The sequence below is a fragment of the Bufo gargarizans genome, chromosome 4 (assembly GCF_014858855.1).
Source record: "Bufo gargarizans isolate SCDJY-AF-19 chromosome 4, ASM1485885v1, whole genome shotgun sequence".
Classification (NCBI taxonomy): Eukaryota; Metazoa; Chordata; class Amphibia; order Anura; family Bufonidae; genus Bufo; species Bufo gargarizans.
Window position 1 is genome coordinate 426,537,078 of NC_058083.1, and position 22,734 is coordinate 426,559,811.

The 22,734-nt window shown below is 44.1% G+C and overlaps 1 protein-coding gene across 2 annotated transcripts in view; it reads left to right on the top strand.

The window, feature by feature from the left end:
- The window catches only part of AGT (angiotensinogen), a 68,972-nt gene that overhangs the window by 16,458 nt on the left and 29,780 nt on the right, over positions 1–22,734 (top strand). The window contains exons 1-2 of one of the 2 annotated variants that reach the window (XM_044292280.1): positions 17,265–17,412; positions 20,852–21,637. In XM_044292280.1, the coding sequence (XP_044148215.1) occupies positions 20,866–21,637 (772 nt within the window). In that variant the 5' untranslated portion in view covers positions 17,265–17,412; positions 20,852–20,865. Of the gene's footprint in view, positions 1–17,264; positions 17,413–20,851; positions 21,638–22,734 lie in introns of those variants that run through there. The other variant, XM_044292279.1, reaches the window with a different exon arrangement.

Consider the following 22,734-nt stretch of genomic DNA (forward strand, 5'->3'; position numbering starts at 1 on the left):
TAGTCGGTCCAACATTTGGAGTCCCAATGTGTGGAAACGTATTATATAAGGTGATGTTGTGGAACACTATTCTGCCTTTTCAGCTTGAGGAGGGCATGTTTCGCATGGTAAAAGTGACTGAGGTGCATGCATAGTTTCCTGGCCATTTTCAAGACGTCTTGCAGTTGGAAGACTTTAGGAACACGGTTACAACCAGATTAAAGATTTGCCCATGCAGGGTGCATGGGTCAGCCCTCCTTGACGCAGCCCTGATAGAATGTTCTTCCTGTTATCAGTAACAATGGTTACGATCTTCAGTTGGCAAGGAGACAGCCAGCATTTGATTTCATGGTTGATGATGCAAAGCAGTTTCTCCCCAGTGTGACTCGGTTCTCACAGGCTGGCCAGGTGCAGTACAGCTTGACACCAGTGTGCTCTGCATATTTTTTATGCTGGAGGACCACTCTCAACTGTGCATAGAGTGGAGGATAAGGAAGACATTGGTGCCGGAATGACAGTATGAGAACGTGGAGGTGGCATTGCCATCACCTGGCCAAGTTGCTAGTTTGCCTGGGCAGGAACCACATTTGCCCAGTGGGCTGTAAAGGACATATATTGTCCTTGACAACACTTAGAGCTCCACATGTCGGGGTTGTTGTGAACTATACCAGTTTTTATTTTGCTCCCGAAGAACGAGATTGTTGTTTAATACCCCAAAATGCATCAAGATTTTACCATTAAAGCATCCTTCTCGACATGTAGTCCTCCGGTTCATCTATTTATACGGACGGGGTGCTGACCACTGTAAAGGCTACCTCGGCGAGGGACGGTAAGGTTACAAGTGTCTTGAGTTTATCTTGCACCCCCTTATCTGGTGAAGTGAGTAACAACCATTCCTGATTAATACATCTCTGCTAATTTGATCTCTGACTTACCATCTTACTATCAATAATACTGTTAATTCACAAGACCCGCTCCATATGTCAGTATTGACAGTAACGTTTTCTTTTTTAACCATTTGTGAATTCACATCATTTATAATAATTTATTTGCTCTCCACCTATGCTTTTAATATACCTGACAATCACATATATAATCCTCTGGCGTCCTCTGATTTCCTTTTTCACCCCACACTTCTTTTGTTCTTTCTATACCAGACACCGACAGGCTCAAGGACTGGCCCACCTTCTGCTCAACATACGTGTGCAGGGCTGGTACAGATTTTTTAGAGACGTATTGACCACTTAGGACTCTCCACCTTGGCTCGACACAAGCCATCAGTTCTCTGAAATGGGCTGAGTCAAACGAAAAAGGGAAAGACTGTAGTACCAGCAACTTGGCCAGCTGAACATTCAGCTTCTGTGCCATTGGATGAGTCCATGCATACTGTTGTCTTTTTGAAATCGCCTTGGTGATCGATTGCTGGTGAAATATGAGCATCAGGACCAGTAGACAATGGTAAGGAAACACAGCTCCCTTCTGCTAAGGTGGTGGAGTCTTGTCTGCTGGTGAAGGTGTGCAGGCCACTGGGAGAGAAAGAGAGCAGAAGGGAGAAGACAAAGAACTAGGCCTCAAGGCTAAGGAGAAGGGAAAAGTCACCTTCTAGGAAACCCCAGATCTGGCCCTGACTCCAGTTAGTATGTATAGACCCTGAAGGTGGAAAAATACATAAACCGGAGCCTAAACCCTAGGAGCCCTGAGATGCCCTAGAGGTAGTGAAAGACAATGAGACTACTGGTTCCTTCACAGGTAAACTAACCAGCGTCTCCCTGAGGCCTAGTAACAAAAAGCACAAGGGAACAACCAAATACAAAGAGCAGTACAACGTATCTTATAGAAAATGGATGAGCAGGAACACAGGTAAGGTCCACACACACCAACTCTTCCAAAGAGAATATCAACCACATGGTATGAAGTGTGAAACCAAACTAAATAGGGAAGCAGTAATGACCGCCAGCTGCACCTGACAAAAGGTGTGGCATTACTAAACAACAACACTGAGAATCAAGAGACTGTCAGTTAACCTTACGTGCAGTCAGTCTCTCTGATCTTCTAACCTATGTCACAGAAGGTACCGTGACAGTATCACTACATTAGCACCCAGTTTTTCCAGGCCAATTTATGGTGATGTTCCATGTGTTGACGCAGAGCCGTGGTGCCAACATTGGCACCCTGACTGCGCTTCACCTTCTACCCACAGATCCTACATACAGCCATGCTGATGTCCTCTGGCTACTTGATGAAAAATTCCAATAACAGTAAGTGTGGCATTTTATCCCCACCACTGTATGTTTCTATGAACCCGTGGACTGCTAGTTCTTTCCGGACAGGTAGGCTCCTGAATAACAGGTGGTCTACCTTGGGCACGTTTGGCTCCAGATCTCTCACTGCTGCCACCCTGCTAACTCACAGCCATGCTGGCACCCTGATGCTGTCTCACACGCAAGCTGGTACCCTCACCCCCTGATGATGATGAAGCCCCCTCTTCACCTGGCTCCCACGTGCGATCAGTTACATCATCATCATCCACTACTGTCTGCTTCTCACTTATGTCACTCTCACCAGTCTCATGGCTGTATCCCTGCCCACATGCAACACATGCTCCCATGCAACTCTCATCGTCGCTTCTTGCACAGCTACAGGAGGAATCAGCGGACCTCTCCTACAAATCTAGCCTGGGCAGTAGCTGCTGACTGTCCTCAATAAGCTCTCCCTCGCTGAAAAGCGGAGCAAAGCCGTCAGCATACAATACTTCCCAAGCAGAAGGAGCAGAAAAAGAAGGAAACAGATTCAGGATAGGTAAGGGCACAGAGCTTGTTCCTGGGCCATGCCAACTAAGCGTGGTGTGAGAGGAACTCACTGACTACTGGCTGTGGGTGTCTGATGTCCGTTGAGATGATGTTAAAGACAGAGTCAACCATTCAAGGACAGCTAGTTTGCTGGTCAAAACACAACCGCTGGATGACAGTTGCAGTTGTGGCCTGTGGGTGCAGCTGCTTCTACCACCACCCGTTCTGCTGCTACTTCTGCAGACTCCAGCAACATATTTGCCACTGCCTGTTCCTTTAGAGGGCCCTGGCACCTGTCTGTTGCGCATACTGTTCAGTAACTGTATATGTAAAAAAAAAAAAAAAGTTATTCGGTGTCATTGTGGACACCCCAATAACAATAGTGTAACGGATCTCCTAGCACCCTGACCGGGTACCTCCATCGATAGATGCTCCTAGTGCTTCCCGAGGGCTCCAAGCACTCCACTTGACACCGTAAGCGCTGCAGACCCCACAACCCTGGACCTACGACAAGGCTCCAGGCTCCAGTGGGTGAACCTCTCCTAAATCCAGAGAGCAGGAACAGCTCTTACAAGAGCTAATAGTATAGCCAGGGAAGTATAGTAAATCTTCAGCATATAACAATCCCCACACACATGAGACAAGGCTCTATGTTGAATGTAAAACAGCAACTCTTTAATGGGTTATTTTTCAGCCTTTTATGCAGCTCTCCTAGCAATGTACACTCCCCCTGGGGCCCTTGTAGAAGACTGTGACAGTTTATATTTTAGCCAATCACATGCATTTACAGTATTGAAACCTTCCCAGCAATTGTACACAAAAAACCCTTCCCTCTGTGTGTAACACAATCAACAAAATACAATGAGCATTGTCTTTGACACAATTAACTAACACACTGGCATTGTCTGAGACGCAATTAACTAACACACTGGCATTGTCTGAGACGCAATCAACAAAATACAATTCCCAATAACACAAAGGCTACAACCCACATAGAATCCTCCCCAGGCAGGAGAATACACAATGTCCTCTGTCCTGGAGTTGCAATTCAATTATCTCTCAGGACAGAGGGAAATCGCCAATACACACAGAGAGACAATGGAACAGACCTCACTACTTAACGTATACAATGTCCCACCCTTTACAATGCACATAGACATTTAACATCCCAACATAGCACAAATTAGTTGTAAAAGTCTCTTGGGCCTGGCTGTACTCATGGCTTTTCTGTCCAAAACAGTTCCACAGATTTAAGCTGTGCGGCCGGTCTGTCTTCTCCTTTAAAGTTAGTATGGGCCATAATCCTGGGGCAAGAGGCTGGCAACCAGGCCGCTCCAAAACCCAGTGGCGAGGTTGGTTTCGCCACACATCTCCCCCTCCCAGGGAAGACTATCCAGATACCTGACCTCACGACGGTCTGTACCTGAGTTAGTCTGGCAGTCCACCCACAACCAAATACTGGACCTGTTTAATTTTGGGGCCTGGCTCTGTTCTGTACGTTCCCAGCTGTTGAGTGGGCATCTGCTACTCCTTGCTTCATTGGTGTTCTCTAGCTTGGAGCTGTAGGTTCTTGGTGGCCAGAGGCCGACTGCGCTCTGCCCAGATGCCAGCTCTTTCGCTGGAGTAGCCAGTGGGGAGTCAGCCTCTGGACAAGAGGATAGGGGAGGGCAGAGGCCGACTGCACTGTGCCCAGATGCCAGCTCTTCCGCTGGGGTAACCCAAAAACAAAACCAATAACCCCGAAGAAAAGTGGGAGACACACATATAAAATATATGAAATTTATTGAGACATGATCACATAACAAACAATATATGAAACATAAGGCACAAGTGTACAGGAGGGGGGGGGGGGGGGAGACCTCATGTAAGGAGGTCAGATACAACCTCTCTCCCAAACACCCAACTGGCAGGGAAAAAAATGTCACAGCCCTAGGTATACATCAGCATGAAAATTGTGAGAACTGTAGGTTCACTCAAAGTAACATGTACTGGTATGTATGTTGCATGCACAGAAAGATAAATAATTTTTTTTACAAATAGCACAAGGCAAACTAGCCCACCCAAAAACCTGGGATGGCCGCATAAGGTATGCACATAGCCATTGAACTGTACAATACAGACAGAGGCAAGTGTGCCAAGTGCAGGTGGTAATAGAGATATAAAAAGAAATGTAACAACTAACTGCGCAAAACAACAAAACATGTATTACCCATGATATGCTGGACCCAGAGCGTGTAACCAAAGGCTGCACCTCAACGTATGTTTCACCTGGAGAGGCTTCCACTGGGGTAGCCTGTGGGAAGTCCGGCTCTGGAGAAGAGGATAGGGGAGGGCAGAGGCTTACTGCGCTGTGCCCAGATGCCAGCTCTTCCGCTGAGGTAGCCTGTGGGAAGTCCGGCTCTGGAGAAGAGGATATGGGAGGGCAGAGGCCAACTGCGCTCTGCCCAGATGCCAGCTCTTCCGCTGGGATGGGGTCAGGGAATCCTGCCCCCAAGACCTTGTTGTGGATCAGCTGTGGAGAGGAGGAATCGCTTACCTCCTCCTCCTGGCATTCCTGCGGGATTGGTGGGGGATCTGTACCGGCCGTCCAGCATCCCAGTAGGCCTGGTGCAGAGACTGCGGTCCCATCTGCACCATCGGAGTTAGGGGTGCTGTCCCCCTGTGGTTGGGGAGAGAGACCGATTGTCTACTCTCCCTTCAAGGTACACTGCCGCCGGGGAATGGAGACGATGCTCTCCTCTCCCTGCAAAACATACTGCCGCTGGGGAGCAGGACCAACTGTCCCTACTCCCTGAAACTCCGGCTGCCGTTGGGGATCTGGGCCGACTGCCCAGCATCCCTGTAGGGCCGAAGGAAAGATATCGGTCCCATCTCCACCTGCCATATGGGTTTCCCCCCAGGACCAGTCTATGAGGTCCCCTACCTCTGTAGCTGGTACTGAAGCAGGGGATACTTCAGTCGGGTCTTCCCAGCTGTAGGGTTGTAGGTCTGGGACGGCCACCTAGCTCTCTGGCAGTGTATATTGGGACCGAATTGAGCTGAAGTATTGGTAGTCCTGCTCCAGCTCCCACTCCTTTGTCACTAGAGATGCAAGGTCTTGTCTCACTTCTCTCTATGTAGCCCAATCATGCATAGTCTCCCTGTAGTCATAGATATCCCAGAACCGGGACTCAGGAGCATCTCCGAATTCCGGTTCTGCGAAGGCCTCAAACAACAGGCCAGGGCCGTCATAATCCTCACCCTCGGGTCTGTTATGCTCAGCCATCCAGGGGGAGTGCCGAATCACCTACCACCAGAGTGCCTGGTAGGCGTTGTCTAGCCAAAGCTCCTTCCATACCAGGCTCTCCAGTTCTGTCACCCACTCCTCCAGGGGCTGCTCTCCTAGAAGGGGCATTCGCAGGCCCACTCGCATCCGCAACTGCTGCTCCTCGCTGGGGAGACACTCGCCCCGCCGACGCTGTACATCTTCCAGGGCCTTGTGCCAGACGCCTTTCCGGACTGCATCCCTCCAGTCCGGTTCATCCTCCTCCTCGTAGTGGAACGCTGTTTGAAGACTATCCGATTCCATCCTGCTGTAGCCAGGGGCGCTGTACAGATACTAGCGTTGCCCTCAATTTAGTAAATCCACGAACGGTGTCTCCGAGCTGCTTCTCCTCTCACTAGGACGCCATCCCACTGCTTGCCACCAATGTAACAGATCTCCTAGCACCCCAACCGGGTACCTCCGTCGATAGATGCTCCTAGTGCTTCCCGAGGACTTCAAGCACTCCACTTGACACCATAAGCGCTGCAGACCCCACGAACCGCCGAAGCTTGGTTGAGGTCTCACCATCTCCTACCCACCCTGGACCTACGACAAGGCTCCAGTGGGTGAACCTCTCCTAAATCCAGAGAGCAGGAACAGCTCTTACAAGAGCTAATAGTATAGACAAGGGAGTATAGCAAATCTTCAGCGTATAGCAATCCCCACACACATGAGACGAGGCTCTATGTTGAATGTAAAACAGCAACTCTTTAATGGGTTATTTTCAGCCTTTTATGCAGCTCTCCTAGCAAGGTACACTCCCCCTGGGGCCCTTGTAGAAGACTGTGACAGTTTATATTTTAGCCAATCACATGCATTTACAGTATTGAAACCTTCCCAGCAATTGTACACAAACCCCCTTCCCTCTGTGTGTAACACAATCAACAAAATACAATGAGCATTGTCTTTGACACAATTAACTAACACACTGGCATTGTCTGAGACGCAATTAACTAACACACTGGCATTGTCTGAGACGCAATCAACAAAATACAATTCCCAATAACACAAAGGCTACAACCCACATAGAATCCTCCCTGCTGCCTGTGATATAATCATGGTACACCATGGTTAACATAATCATCACAGGCAGGAGAATACACAATGTCCTCTGTCCTGGAGTTGCAATTCAATTATCTCTCAGGACAGAGGGAGATCGCCAATACACACAGAGAGACAATGGAACAGACCTCACAATGTCCCACCCTTTACAATACACATAGACATTTAACATCCCAACATAGCACGAATTAGTTGTAAAAGTCTCTTGGGCCTGGCTGTACTCATGGCTTTTCTGTCCAAAACAGTTCCACAGATTTAAGTTGTGCGGCCGGTCTGTCTTCTCCTTCAAAGTTAGTATGGGCCATAATCCTGGGGCAAGAGGCTGGCAACCAGGCCGCTCCAAAACCCAGTGGCGAGGTTGGTTTCATCACAAGTAGTATTAGACAGCTTAGTATAATATAGAAAGTCACTGGTCAGCACTGCCATCCATGTGGTAACAAATAAGCAGGATCAGTGTCGCTCGGTTATATGGACCACAGTGGTGCTCAACTAAACAAGTGTGCAAAATCTCCTTGGTAGAAATAAATAGCGGCACTCACTGATTCTTTAGCAGCTTTATTTCATCATTGATAAAAGCGTCACGGATGCGGGTACCGTGCAACTGGTAGGCAACAGCTGTTTTGCACGTACTGCACTTCCTCAAACCTCACATGATGATGTCGGCATATGTGCGTATTTATGCTCTTGCCAGCGCCATCAGTATAGAAAAACTAAATTAAAACAACACAATACAGAGATTTAAAAAGTCTGGTTAAATAAATACAGCTAAGACTACTTTCACATTCGTGTTTGGTGTGGATTCGTCATGGATCTGCACAGACGGATCCGTTCAGATAATACAAACGTCTGCATCTGATCAGAACGGATCCGTTTGTATTATCTTTAACATAGCCAAGACGGATCAGTCTTGAACACTATTAAAAGTCAATGGAGGACGGATCAGTTTTCTATTGTGCTAGATTGTGTCATAGAAAACGGGGATCCGTCCCCATTGACTTAGATTGTGTGTCAGAACGGATCTGTTTGGCTCAGTTTCGTCAGACGGACACCAAAACGCTGCAAGCAGTGTTTTGGTGTCTGCCTCCAAAGCTGAATGAAGACGGAACAGAGGCAAACTGAGGCAAACTGATGCATTCTGAGAGGATCGTTTTCCATTCAGAGTGCATTAGGGCAAAACTGATCCGTTGTGGACCGCTTGTGAGAGCCCTGAATGGATCTCACAAACGGAAAGCCAAAATGCCAGTGTGAAAGTAGCCTAAATCATTCTAACGCTGGGTTCAGACCTGAGCGTTCGCGATGGAGCGCTTTGTATGCGCGATTGTACGGGCGTTTGCAATCGCGCATACAGAGACAAGCGAACACCTATTGTCGCGCGTTCCCGCTGAAGTCTATGTACGGGAACGCGCGACAAGGTGCCCCAAAGAAGCTCATGTACTTCTTGGGGCGTCGGGCGTTTTACAGAGCGATCGTACGCGCTGTAAAACGCTCAGGTGAGAACCATGCCCATAGGGAATAATTGGTTCTTGCCTGTTGAGTGTTTTACAGCGCGTAGGAACGCACTGTAAAACGCTCAGGTGTGAACCCAGCCTTATTGTTCAATCCCAGAGGACCCATCGCATTAGTCTTGATGATCTAGGAAGCTTCCCTTTGTAAAAGAATGCATTTTTTATCACCACCCCGTACAGGAATCTGAACTACCTCTATTCCTGCACATAACAGTACATTGTCTATGTTTCTCCCATGTTCAACTAACCGTGGCAACCCCCCGTCTCAATATAGTTTTTATGCTCCCTGAACCTCACAAATAAACATGTTATAGTTTTTCCTATATAGAATCGACCACATGAGCAGAAAATAACATATACAAGAAATTGTGTTTTACAAGATATGAACTGCTTCACAATGTGCTGAACTCCACCAATATTCAAATAATTAGATTTGCAAATATACTTGCAGGCTGAACAATGACCACAACTGAAATTCCCTTGCAGGATACACCTCTCTAACCTAAATTATGGGAAATCTCCCTGTCCTCTCCTTTAGCATCTCATCCTGCGTCAACATATACCAATTATTCATAGATAAACACTGCTCTCTCATTCCTGTCACTACACTGCCTATTCTTTTTCTTTGAACCTAATTCACATCTCTTTCTATTAAGTGCCCTCTTATATGCAGTGTCTAACATAGTTTCTTGGTACCACCTCTGGAGGAAGTGCCTTTTCAACTTTCTGGATTATGCAATAAATTCCTCTTCATATAATCCACACAATGGTTGGCTCTCAATAAAGATAAAACAATACAATTTATTAAAACATTTCATTAATTCCTATCATAAAATATATATGAACTATGTGGCTTCTCTCATCCAGGCCCAACAGTTGTAAGACAGCATGGAAGTGCTTTAGCTTAGATATCTGTAAGTGGGGAGAGGAGTTGAAGTAATGGGATTGATCAGGAGTGAGGAGTGAGAACAGGAAAAGGCAGTAGCTCATGACATTTAGGGTGATGATGATGATGATGACAATCTAGCCTGGCTACTAGAATTGCCACTGTGAGGAGTAGGTCTTTCTGGCCAGTCTTATTTTTATTTTTTTTACCCCCCCATAAACCTGTGATACCAATTCATGTCATATATATAAATAAATAGGCATATCTTAGGCTACTTTCACACTACTTGAAGTGTTATTCTGTCCACGATGGGAGGGCAACCAAACGGAATGCATTTACAATTTACAATAGACAATCACAGTCTGCTTAACCCCTTAAGGACTCGGCCTATTTCACCTTACGGGCTTGGCAATTTTTTGCAAATCTGACCAGTGTCAATTTAAGTGCTGATAACTTTAAAAAGCTTTGACTTATCCAGGCCATTCTGAGATTATCCAGGCCATTCTGAGATTGTTTTTTTTGTCACATATTGTACTTCATGATACTGGTAAAATGAAGTTAAAAAAAATCATTTTTATTTATAAAAAATACCAAATTTACCCAAATTTTTTTAAAAAATGCAAATTTCCAAGTTTCAATTTCTCTACTTCTATAATACATAATAATACCTCCAAAAATAGTTATTACTTCCCCATATTCCCCATATGTCTACTTCATGTTTGGATCATTTTGGGAATGATATTTTTTTTTGGGGGGGGGGGGGGATGTTACAAGGCTTAGAAGTTTAGAAGCAAATCTTGAAATTTTTCAGAAATTTTCAAAAACCCAATTTTTAGGGACCAGTTCAGGTCTGAAGTCACTTTGCGAGGCTTACATAATAGAAACCACCCAAAAATGACCCCATTCTATAAACTACCCCCCTCAAGGTATTCAAAACTGATTTTACAAACCTTGATAACCCTTTAGGTGTTCCACAAGAATTAATGGAAAATAGAGATACAATTTCAAAATTTCACTTTTTTGGCAGATTTTCGATTTTAATAATTTTTTTCCAGTTACAAAACAAGGGTTAACAGCCAAACCAAACTCAATATTTATGGCCCTGATTCTGTAGTTTACAGAAACACCCCATATGTGGTTGTAAACTACTGTACCGGCACACGGCAGGGTGCAGAAGGAGGCGAATGCCATACGGTTTTTGGAAGGCAGATTTTGCTGGACTGTTTTTTTTTTTACGCCAGGTCCCATTTGAAGCCCCCCTGATGCACCCCTAGAGTATAAACTCCATAAAAGTGACCCCATTTTAGAAACTACACCCCTCAAGGTATTCAAAACTGATTTTATAAACGTTGTTAACCATTTAGTTGTTCCACAAGAATTAATGGACAGATTAATTTCAGAATTCCACTTTTGCGGCAGATTTTCCATTTTAATATTTTATTTCTGCTAACAAAGCAAAGGTTAACAGCCAAACAATACTCAATATTTATTGCTCTGATTCTGTAGTTTACAGGAACACCCAATATGTGGTGTTAAACTGCTGTATGGCTAGACAGCAGGGCGCAGAAGGAAAGAAACACCATATGGTTTTTGGAAGGTAGATTCTGATGGACTGTTATTTTTTATGCCATGTCCCATTTTATGATTTTGCTGGACTGTTTTTTTTTTGACGCCATGTCCCTGATGCACCCCTAGAGTAGAAACTCCATTTTAGAAACTACAGGATAGGGTGGCAGTATTGTTGGCACTAGTTTAGGGTACATATGATTTTTGGTTGCTCTATATTACACTTTTGTGAGGCAAGATAACAAGAAATAGCTGTTTTGGCACCGTTTTCATTTTTTGTTATTTACAACATTCATCTGACAGGTTAGATCATGTGATATTTTTATAGACCAGGTTGTCACGGATGCGGCGATATGTATACTTATTTTATTTATGTTTTGAAGAAAAAATAAATAAATCATGTTTTAGTGTTTCCATAGTCTGAGAGCCATAGTTTTTTCAGTTTCTGGGCGATTACCTTGGGTAGGGTATGATTTTTGCAGGATGAGATGACGGCTTTATTGGCACTATTTTGGAGTGCGTGTGACTTTTTGATCGCTTGCTATTACACTTTTTATGATGTAAGGTGACAAAAAATGTTTTATTTAACACAGTTTTTATTTTACATTTTTTACAGTGTTTATCTGAGGGGTTAGGTCATGTGATATTTTTATAGAGCCGCTTGAGACGGACGCGGCGATACCTAATATGTATGCTTTTTTTTATTTATGTAAGTTGTACACAATGATTTCATTTTTGAAGCAAAAAATATCATGTTTTAGTGTTTCCATAGTCTGAGAGCCATAATTTTTCAGTTTTTGGGCGATTACCTTGGGTAGGGTATGATTTTTGCAGGATGAGATGATGGTTTTATTGGCACTATTTTGGGGTGCATGTGACTTTTTGATCACTTGCTATTACACTTTTTGTGATGTAAGGTGACAAAAAATGGTTTTATTTAGCACAGTTTTTATTTTAAATTTTTTACAGTGTTCCTCTGAGGGGTTAGGTCATGTGATATTTTTATAGAGACTGTCTATACGAACACGGCAATACCAAATATGTATACTTTTTTTTATTTGTTAGTTTTACACAATAACAGCTTTTTTAAAACAAAAAGAAATGATGTTTTAGTGTCTCAATATTCTGAGCTATAGTTTTTTATATTTTGGGCTATTGTCTCAGGTAGGGGCTAATTTTTTGAGAGATGAGGTGACGGTTAGATTGGTACTATTTTGGTGGGCAAACGCCTTTTTGATCGCTTGCTGTTGTACTTTTTGTGATGTAAGGTGACAAAAAATTGTTTATATTGCACAGTTTTTATTTTTTACGGTATTCATCTGAGGGGTTAGGTCATGTGATATGTTTATAGAGCCAGTCGATACGGACGCGGCCATACCTAATATGTATACCCCCCCCCCTATTTTTTACCAATTTCTACCAATTTTTTTTAACCTTATTTGGGGAAAATGAAATTATGGTTTATTGTTACTTGAAACTTTAAATGTTTTGGGGGGAAAACTTTATTTTTCAACTTTTTTTTCACTTTATTTTTTGCTCCACTTTGGGACTTGAACTTTTGGGGGTCTAATCCTTTACAATGCATTCCAAATGCATTCCAATACTTCTGTATTGGAATGCATTGGCTGTATGAGTAATACAGTGAGTATTACTCATACAGCTTCCGGCCTGTGAGATCCAGGGGCTGGATCTCACAGGCTCGTCACCGGAAGGCAGTGCGATGCCTTCCTTAGACATCGCGCTGCCTTCCATGCTATCGGGTCCCCCCCACAGCCGCATGGGGACCCGATGGCACCGCGCCGCACTAGGTAAAAGCTGCAAATCGCAGGCCTGAATTGACCTGCGGTTTGCGGCGATCGCCAATATGGGGGGGTCACATGACCCCCCCCTGGCATTGTGACAGGATGTGTCACAATTAACCCCCCCCCGCGCCGCAATCTACTTTTAAACTTAGGACGTACCGGTACGTCCTGAGTCCTTAAGAACTCGGCAAACGTGGCGTATCGGTACATCCTAAGGGTTAACAATGAATGGGGAAAAAACAGAAGATTTTCATCCGCTGTTGAGATCCTTTGACGGATCGTAATTGCGGAATTGAAAACGCTAGTGTGAAAGTTGTCTTATTCTCTGTCTGCAGAGATTGCACATTGCAATGGTTTTGTGGTTTTGTTGGCCAGCAATGTTGCGCAAAATACCCACACAGCAAATGCCCACACACAGCTGCATCACCCAAGATAAACCTAGGTGTGACAGCTTTTGACCATACTCCAACAAAAGTAATGGCATCGCCTGCTCCTGAGAACCACAAAACAGAGCAGATTTGTCCCTGGCAAGTTTTCTTGTATCAGCTCTGCCGTTTATCTCTGCCACCAGGCTCGGACTGGCCCACAGGGGTACAGGGGAATCCCCCGGTGGGCCCCTGAGCAAGGTGGGCCCCTAGTCTCCCACCCTCTGCACAAGTGCCACATAACACATTAGATTTACTGTGCTACATACATATATTCAATGTACAGCACCTCCACCAGCCTATGTTCATATAAAAAGCTTGCTAAATTATTTATTATATTCGAATGTATGGTACAGTGGGCCCACAAAATAAATTTTACTGGTGGGCCCTAGGTACCCCAGTCCGACACTGTCTGCCACCATCCTCCTTCTCTGATGTCATCACCACCTCCTCATCCTGATACAGTTGTCAGATCCTGTTCAATCATCATGCCCCTTCCACTTTTCTTATACTGTGATGTAATTCGCAACTTGACCTCTCTTTTGATTCTTACAGTACCACTATATGTGTCCCCAATGACACTACCTTCATGGCAACCAGTGCCCCTAACACCATAACCAGCATGTCTACAAATGTCACTTCAACCACAACTAACACAGCTATACATTTCAGTCATCATGTCCCCCTCCTCTGCCTGAACAACCTCCTCGTGACAGTCCAAACACTGTTTTCATACTAGTCATCAACAGGAACGCTATCTGGACTATCTTCCTTAACACCCAGGGTGTTGTCTCTTAGAAGGAAAAAAAGGTGCCCTACTGGGTACATCTTTACTGGGCCAGTAAAGACAGACATTATGAAAAATATCTGTTTTTATTGGGCTCCAAATTAACTGGAGGAGAATAAAAAGTTAAGTCTCCAAAGGTGACAAAGCTTCTTTATCGCAATAACAGTAAATTTGCAGAATAGTCTACCCTCAGGACATAGTAATGACTGGAGCAGTCTTAGAACTACACTGAACAAAAATATAAACGCAACCTTTTCGGTTTTGCTCCCATTTTGCATGAGCTGAATTCAAAGATCTGAAACATTTTCTACATGCACAAAAGACCCATTACTCTCAAATAGTGTTCACAAATCTGTCTAAATCTGTGTTAGTGAGCACTTCTCCTTTGCCGAGATAATCCATCCCACCTCGCAGGTGTGGCATATCAAGGTGCTGATTAGACAGCATGAATATTGCACAGGTGTGCCTTAGACTGCCCACAATAAAAGGCCACCATAAAATGTGCAGTTTGATCACCCATCACAATGCCACAGATGTCACAACATTTCAGGGAGCATGCAATTGGCATGCTGACTGCAGGAATGTCTACCAGAGCTGTTGCCTGTGCAATAAATGTTTATTTCTCTACCATAAGCCGTCTCCAAAGGCGTTTCAGAGATGTGCACAGTTTTGCCTTACTGGGGGGGGGGGGGGGGGGGGGGGGCAGAAAACCAGTCAGTACCATTTGCCTCAAGCAGTGTAACACATCTCTGTCGCATAGAGTTGATCAGGTTTTTGATTGTGGCCTGTGGAATGTTGGTCCACTCCTCTTCAATAGCTGTGCGAAGTTGCAAAATATTGGCAGGAACTGGAACACCCTGTCTTCTATGCTGATCCAGAGCATCCCAAACATGCTCAATGGGTGACATGTCCGGGGAGTATGCTGGCCATGCAAGAACTGGGATGTTTTCAGCTTCCAGGAATTGTGTACAGATCCTTGCAATATGGGACGTGCATTATCATGCTGCAACATGAGGTGATGGTCGTGGATTAATGGCAGAACAATGGGCTTTAGTATCTCGTCACAGTATCTCTGTGCATTTAAAATGCCATCGATAAAATGCACCTGTGTTCATTGTCCATAACATACGCCTGCCCATACCATAACCCCATCGCCACTATGAGCCACTCGATTCAGAATGTTGACGTCAGCAAACCACTCACCCACATGATGCAACACACGCTGTCTGCCATCTGCCCTGAACAGTGAAAACCGGGACTCATCCGTGAACAGAACGCCTCTACAACATGCCAGACGTCATCCAATGTGAGCATTTGCCCACTCAAGTCGGTTAAGACAATGAACTGCAGTCAGGTGGCTGCAGCTGTCCAGGTGGCTGGTCTCAGACTATCATGGAGGTGAACATGCTGGATGTAGAGGTCCTGGGCTGGTGTGGTTACACATGGTCTGCGGTTGTGAGGCCAGTTGGATGTACTGCCAAATTCTCTGATACGCTTTTGGAGACAGCTTATGGTAGAGAAATAAACATTCATTGCACGGGCAACAGCTCTGGTAGACATTCCTGCAGTCAGCATGCCAATTGCACGCTCCCTCAAACGTTGCGACATCTGTGGCATTGTGCTGTGTGATCAAACTGCACATTTCAGAGTGGTCTTTTATTGTGGGCAGTTTAAGGCACACCTGTGCAATATTCATACTGTCTAATCAGCACCTTGATATGCCACACCTGTGAGGTGGGATGGATTATCTCGGCAAAGGAGAAGTGCTCACTAACACAGATTTAGACAGATTTGTGAACACTATTTGAGAGTAATGGGTCTTTTGTGTATGTAGAAAATGTTTCAGATCTTTGAGTGCAGCTCATGCAAAATGGGAGCAAAACCGAAAGTGTTGTGTTTATATTTTTGTTCAGTGTAAATAAGATTAATCATTATGTAAATGTGGAGAAGTCTAATTCTCACTCACCTTTCCTGAAAATTGCTATTCCCATTTATCGTTTGGTTGAACTTGATGGACTTTTTTCAACCAAACTAATTATATAACTGTAGATAGTGACATAGAAAATTTGAATTAATATCACCAAAATTATTTAAAAATATGTTTAACATAAAAACTTGCGGAGTCATTTATTAAGACCGGCAATTTATATGTTGGTCTTAATACCCCTGCGCTGGGGGTACCCCAGCGGCAGGGTTTAAGGTACACCAGCCCCCTTGCTGGCATAGTTTAAGACCATTTTCCACACTATAAACTGGAATGGAAAATGGTAAATGAGAAGGGCCAGAAGGCTGGTCCCCTTCCATGCCCATGCCATGCCCCCTTTTATGCCACCTCGGAAAAGTGGTGTGAGCAGGGAAAAGTCACAGACTCAACTGCAAATCCTCTTTGTGGCCAAATCTGCGACAAAAGTACGCCAAAAAAATTTCTAATTACCTATTTCCCTTAAAGGGGTTGTCCAAGTTATTTTTTTGTTCTTTCTATGTTCCTAACTAGGCAAATATAGCAACTTTGCAATTAACTCACTTTATCTGCAGTACCTGGTTTATCTGATTTGACAGAGGATCACATGACCTGTGATGTCAGCTTCTCTCCTCTGATAAAGTTCATTTACAAGCCTGTAAACGAGACGTCACTGTGCTGGCCACGCCCCCTTCACTGCTGGGCTGTCTGCTCTCTCCAAAGATTCTTAACCCCTTCAGCTGCCCAGAATGGGCACCTGCAGGCAGTGGCAATTCTGGGCACAGGAACTGACAGACTAGAGAGAGCATTGCACAAGAAGGTAGGGGGAAGATCCTGTGTGTATTAGCAGTGTAATTATACAGCTGGGACTTGTAGTTCTACACATACAAGTTGCTGTTGATTCTCCCAGCACTCAGGACAGCTCTTCTATCCACTCCCTTAGCAGTTTCATTATACCGGTGGGACTTTTAGTCCTACACATACAAGATGCTGCCTGATTCCAGCAGGCAGAAATGTCACTCAGGGCAGCTCTTGTATTCACTCCCTTAGCAGTGCAGGGGGAGGGGCAGAGATTGGTATTATTGCATGTAAACAAAGGGCCAGAAAAGAACTATGGAAATTAGGAAATATATATATTTTTTTTGCATAAAACTTGCTTAGCTTCGGACAACCTCTTTAAATGGATATGTTTTTTACAGGATACTGCAGGATGAAATCGAGTCTATGCCATTGAAAGCTATTCTTTTATATATATATTATTTCCAGTAAACTGTTGTATAACAGCCGGACAGAGGGCAAAAGGACACTCTGACTAATGGAGCCCTGTGGACAAGTTTAGTATCTACTGTATGCTATGAAATTTCTGAATTTACATGCTAAATGTGGGGCAAAAATGTGATGGGAACAGTCTTTAAGAGAAAAAAATGCTTTTTTTTAAATCTTGCTTGCTATGAGCAGCAGGAAAATTTTACTAATTATGTAATAGACCAAGTATTTATATGATACTGTACAATTCTATGTGACAAGTCTGTTTTAACCATGCTATGCAAAAAGTTTATAAATGACAATGGCAGAAAATGGAGCTCACTGAAATATAACATGGAATGCTATAACACCTAGCCTCTCAATGTAATTAGTAATAAATGGCCGCTTTTCATTGAAAATATATCCACAATTTATTGTTTACCTAAAAAGACATATATAGTACCTTATTTAATATATGCATATAATACTAATAAAAAATACATAAAATAAAAACAATAAAATAGAAAAAAAAATGTGCAGAATTATGCAGTCACGGTCCCTCTATAAGTATATTGTGCGGAGCTGTCGCACTAATTAAAAATTAAAATGTTCCACAGCAGCATAAAAGAAATTGATACAGCGTCTTAATAATATATGCCTTCTTATTACAGTGTTCCTGGATGGTTTCAAATGGCTTCTTAAACTGATATTGGATATAGTATGCAGCGGTACTCAACCAGTTAGATATGTTGCTTTTTGGGTCGGCGGTATCGTTGTTATACAAAGTATTCGAGCAGTACATCCTTATGTGACTAGCTACTCCATAAAAGGCGCGTATTAGTCATGGAGTGATTGAGCCACCACCATCCCACTCGTTCAACCAATTGTATAGTTGATACAGGAGATAGGTTAGTAGAGTATGCAGGAGCGGACTGACCGGTCGGGCACTTCGGACATGGTGTTAATGTTATATGCCCAGCACCCCGATTCCGAATGTTATGCCTGCCTGGTAATGGCAGCGTCTGGGGGCCGACATCTGGTGTTGTAATGGCAGCGGGGCCCGGTGCAGTCACTGTATTCTATTACACCAGGCCCCGCTCACTGTAATACCAATATTCATATACGAACAACTTGAAATCCTCTCCCTCTGAGCTCTCTGTACTCACAAACTCAGTAGCAGGCCGGGCGGCAGCGCAACTCACTGACGTCATGCGCCTGCTCCTCCCACTTTATGAATGAAGTAGGAGTAGCAGGCGCGTGACGTCAGTGAGTTGCGCTGCCGCCCGGCCTGCTACTGTTTGTGAGTACAGAGAGCTCAGAGGGAGAGGATCGCAGACGATTTCAAGTTGTTCGTATATGAATATTGGTATTACAGTGAGCGGGGCCCGGTGTAATAGAATACATTGACTGCACCGGGCCCCGCTGCCATTACAACACCAGATGTCGGCCCCCAGACCCTGTATTGGGGATCATTCACTCACAGGGACACTGTTATGGTGGGATCTGTGGATAACACATATATAGCATAAGGTGCTATATATGTGTCACCCACAGATCCCCCCACACAACAGTGTCATCCACAGATCCCCACAACAGTGCCTTTCACAGAGCCCCCATAACAGTGCCATCCACAGAGCCCCCATAACAGTGCCATCCACAGAGCCCCCATAACAGTGCCATCCCCACCCCTCTTGTAATTGTTCCGCTACTTGTGGGCTGCGCGGGAATGAGTTCAGTCACTTCGGTCGGCAATCCCGTCCTGCAGCGCGTGATCCCGCAAGACCCGCCGCTGTAGGTCACGGGTCTCGCGGCATCACGCACCGCAGGATGGGATTGCTCACCGAAGTGACTGAACTCATGCCCATGTAGCCCGCAAGTAGCGGATCAGTCGAACAAGTACAAGGTTGGTGGGGGGATGATCTGTGGGTTTGCCCAGACGGCTAGGTCCTTCACAGTAGTTATTAACCCCTTTCAGCAGTCCCCCATTCACTGAAGGGGAGACTGCTGAAAGGGATTAATAACTACCGTGAAGGGCCTCCCCCCCTTTTACAGTAGTTATGCCCAGATATGTACCCCCTTCATAGTAGTTATGCCCACACTGCTTCTAACAGAGGCTCACTAATGGACGCTGAGATTAGATCACCCCATACGAAAGCATTGAATTTGACCCTGGAGGTCATCATGCAGGGTGTGAGGACGTCCAGCGTCAGATTCCAGACCAAAGGTCTCTTTTAATCCAGGAAGCCCTCAGGTGGCTGCCAGCCACTAGAGGCTGACTTATTGCTGGAACATAAACAATGCAGTTTCTCTATAACATTGCAGCTCGATTTGCAAAAGGGACGCTGTACCCAGACCACGTCAATGAGCTGAAGTGGTCTGGGTGCCTTTTGTGTAATTTTAACGTTGAAATCTTATTAAAGATTGTGTAGGGTGTGGCTGGAGGCGGGGCATGGAGGCGGGACAAGGGTGGGGCTTGCAGAAGAACATGGGTTGGGCCTGTAAGGGGGCCCTTGATTTATTTTGCCCGGGGGCCCTGAGGGTTCTCAGTATGTTATTAGCTGCTTACCAGATCCGTCGCTGCCCGCAATGTTAGGTGGTACGTACGTGGCTCTGTTGAGCTCGGGTCTCTTGTGGAGCACCTGTTGGTTTTCTTGCACATGTGCTAGTGCCGGCACTTTCTTACAATGTACGCTGTAACTGTGGCTCGGATCTTTGATTGTGTAATCCTTGGTGCAAAGAATCACACTCTGTATGAACTGCTGTGCTTTCAATCACCAGACGCGTTTCGAAACCGCTTGGGTTTCTTGCTCAGTGGTTCAAAATAAAAACTTCAAAGATCGGAGCCGCAGTTACAGTGTATGTTGTAAGAAAGTGCCAGCACTAGCACATGTGCAAGAAAACCAACAGGTGCTCCACAAGAGACCCGAGCTCAACAGAGCCACGTACGTACCACCTAACATTGCGGGCAGCGACGGATCTGGTAATCAGCTAATAACATACTCTACTAACCTAACACCTGTATCAACTATACAATTGGTTGAACGAGTCGAATGGTGGTGGCTCAATCACTCCATGACTAATACGCACCTTGTATGGAGTAGCTAGTCACATAAGGACGTACTGCTCGAATACTTTGTATAACAAGGATACCGCCGACCCAAACAGCAACATATCTAACTGGTTGAGTACCGCTGCATACTATATCCAATATCAGTTTAAGAAGTGGGAATTTGAAACCATCCAGGAACACTGTAATAAGAAGGCATATATTATTAAGACGCTGTATCAACTTATTTTATGCTGCTGTGGAACATTTTCATTTTTAATTAGTGTGGCAGCTCCGCACGATATACTGTTATATATTTCTGTTATTTGAAAAGATAGTGCTGCGTGCAATGTTTATCCTGTTCTCAAATCGGACACATTGTGTAATGAATGCTTCAAACACTAATGTGAACACAGCTTACATCTTTAATCAAATGTTTATTATAAATTACAATGTTTTAATTCATGTATATAAACTTGTGGTTTTATTTTGCAGCTTTGCTTTTAACAATGTATCTTCAAGAAATAATGTGGTTTACTGCATTCATTGGCTTATCAACATGCAACCGTGTATATGTCCATCCATTCAATCTACTGACTTACAACAAGAGCGAATGTGAAAATATCCAGTTTCATGATCACAGTTCTGAGATGTTCTTCCCTACAGCTATTGAATCAAAAAACAATGCTGACGAAAATAACTTTGAACTCCAAAGAAACCTGGAAGCAGGTCATATCGGGACTACTGAATCCTATCTGATATCAATTATTAATAGTGTTAGTTTTCGTGCTGTTGCTGGATGGTGGAAACTACGCAAAACAGACAGTATCCTAATACCCTACACTGATTTTTTTAGAACAATGGTGTCATTTTATCTTGGAGCATCTGGGAACACTTCCAATAGTCTACAAACATTTTTAGGACTTGAAGACAAATCAGGTTCTACTAACTGCACTTCTAAAGTGAATGGTTTTAAAGTAATCTCAACCCTCCAAAATATTGATACATTTTTATTTTCTAAAGATTCTAATATCAATACACTAAGAACTGTGTGCATGTTTGTCTCTCCAAATGTCCCACTGTCAAAGAAGTTTGTTCATGGATTAACCCTAACTGCTGATAACTTCTATGTAAAAACTGTAGACTTCAAAGATTCTACTAAGGCAGTCAAATTAATCAATGATTTTCTGGATTCCAAACTGCCAGCAAATGCCATATCTGGATTAACTTCCATTAATGTAATTGCCGACTTCATGTACATTAGCCATGTTCAATTTAAAGGTAGGTTAATGCTTTCATATGTTAACTACAGTATGGGCAATATTGTAAATATTTCTATGCATTCTGCAGGGACATCTACAAGCATTTCATCCTAGTTTTAAAATGGAGCTGTCACCCCTCCTGAAATGTCAGTTATAGTAAATAATGAAGTAGTAATTACAGAAGATTTGTTTCTCATGACTCTAAGTTCCATATCTGTGTTTATTTCTGCCAAATGCTCATGAAATTATTGCCAACTGGGTGATACTAGTGGAGGAGTGTCCTTGCACAATCTGATACTGGCAGCAGTGATTGAACGGTGTCAGACTGTGCAGTGACACATAGCCAACTATTATCCTCATGTGGGCAATTCATTCATAAACTTTGTATAGGCAGAACAGATGTATGGAACAATGTAGAATGATAAAATGCTGCAGGATTGGTATTTCATTGGTAATGCAAGTAGTGACTAAAAGAAGTGGAGAAGGGACAGTTCTTCTTTAACCCCTTTCCATCCAGCGCTGTACATGTACGGTGAGCTGATTGGGCGGGCACAGTGTTTGCTCAATACAGCCAGGCCCCTGGCATTACTGAAAGCTCCGATGCAGTGAATGAAACCCTTTGATGCCACAGTTAATGCTGACCACAGATCTAAGAGGGTTACAGAGAGAGGTGCTTCTCTATCTACCCCATTGGCCTCCTGTTATTGCAGGGTGCCAATGGCTGCTAAGGCAGCTCAAAGCCTTAAAGTCCGCCAGACCAGCATTTTTTGGTCACCTCACATTACAAAAAGCATAATGTTGAGCAATGAAAAAAAATCAACCTGCTCTATAAAAACATGACATTATCAAGGACGTACCGATACATATGGATATCCCAGCGAAAGTGAGTGGCAGGAGATCTTTGAGACTGGCAACACGTGGTTTGATTTGACATGTTTACCTTGTGGATCAATAGGCGTCTGTGTTGTTTCTGCTACTGGCTGCACTCTTTACCTCTAGGTATCGCTATTGTGGTCATTTAACTTTCCCTATTTATAGTTGTTTCTCCCACAATGCTGTTTATAGCTTCATTTGGACCTGTAGATAGCTTGTGTTTGGATCTCGGCTGAGTACCTG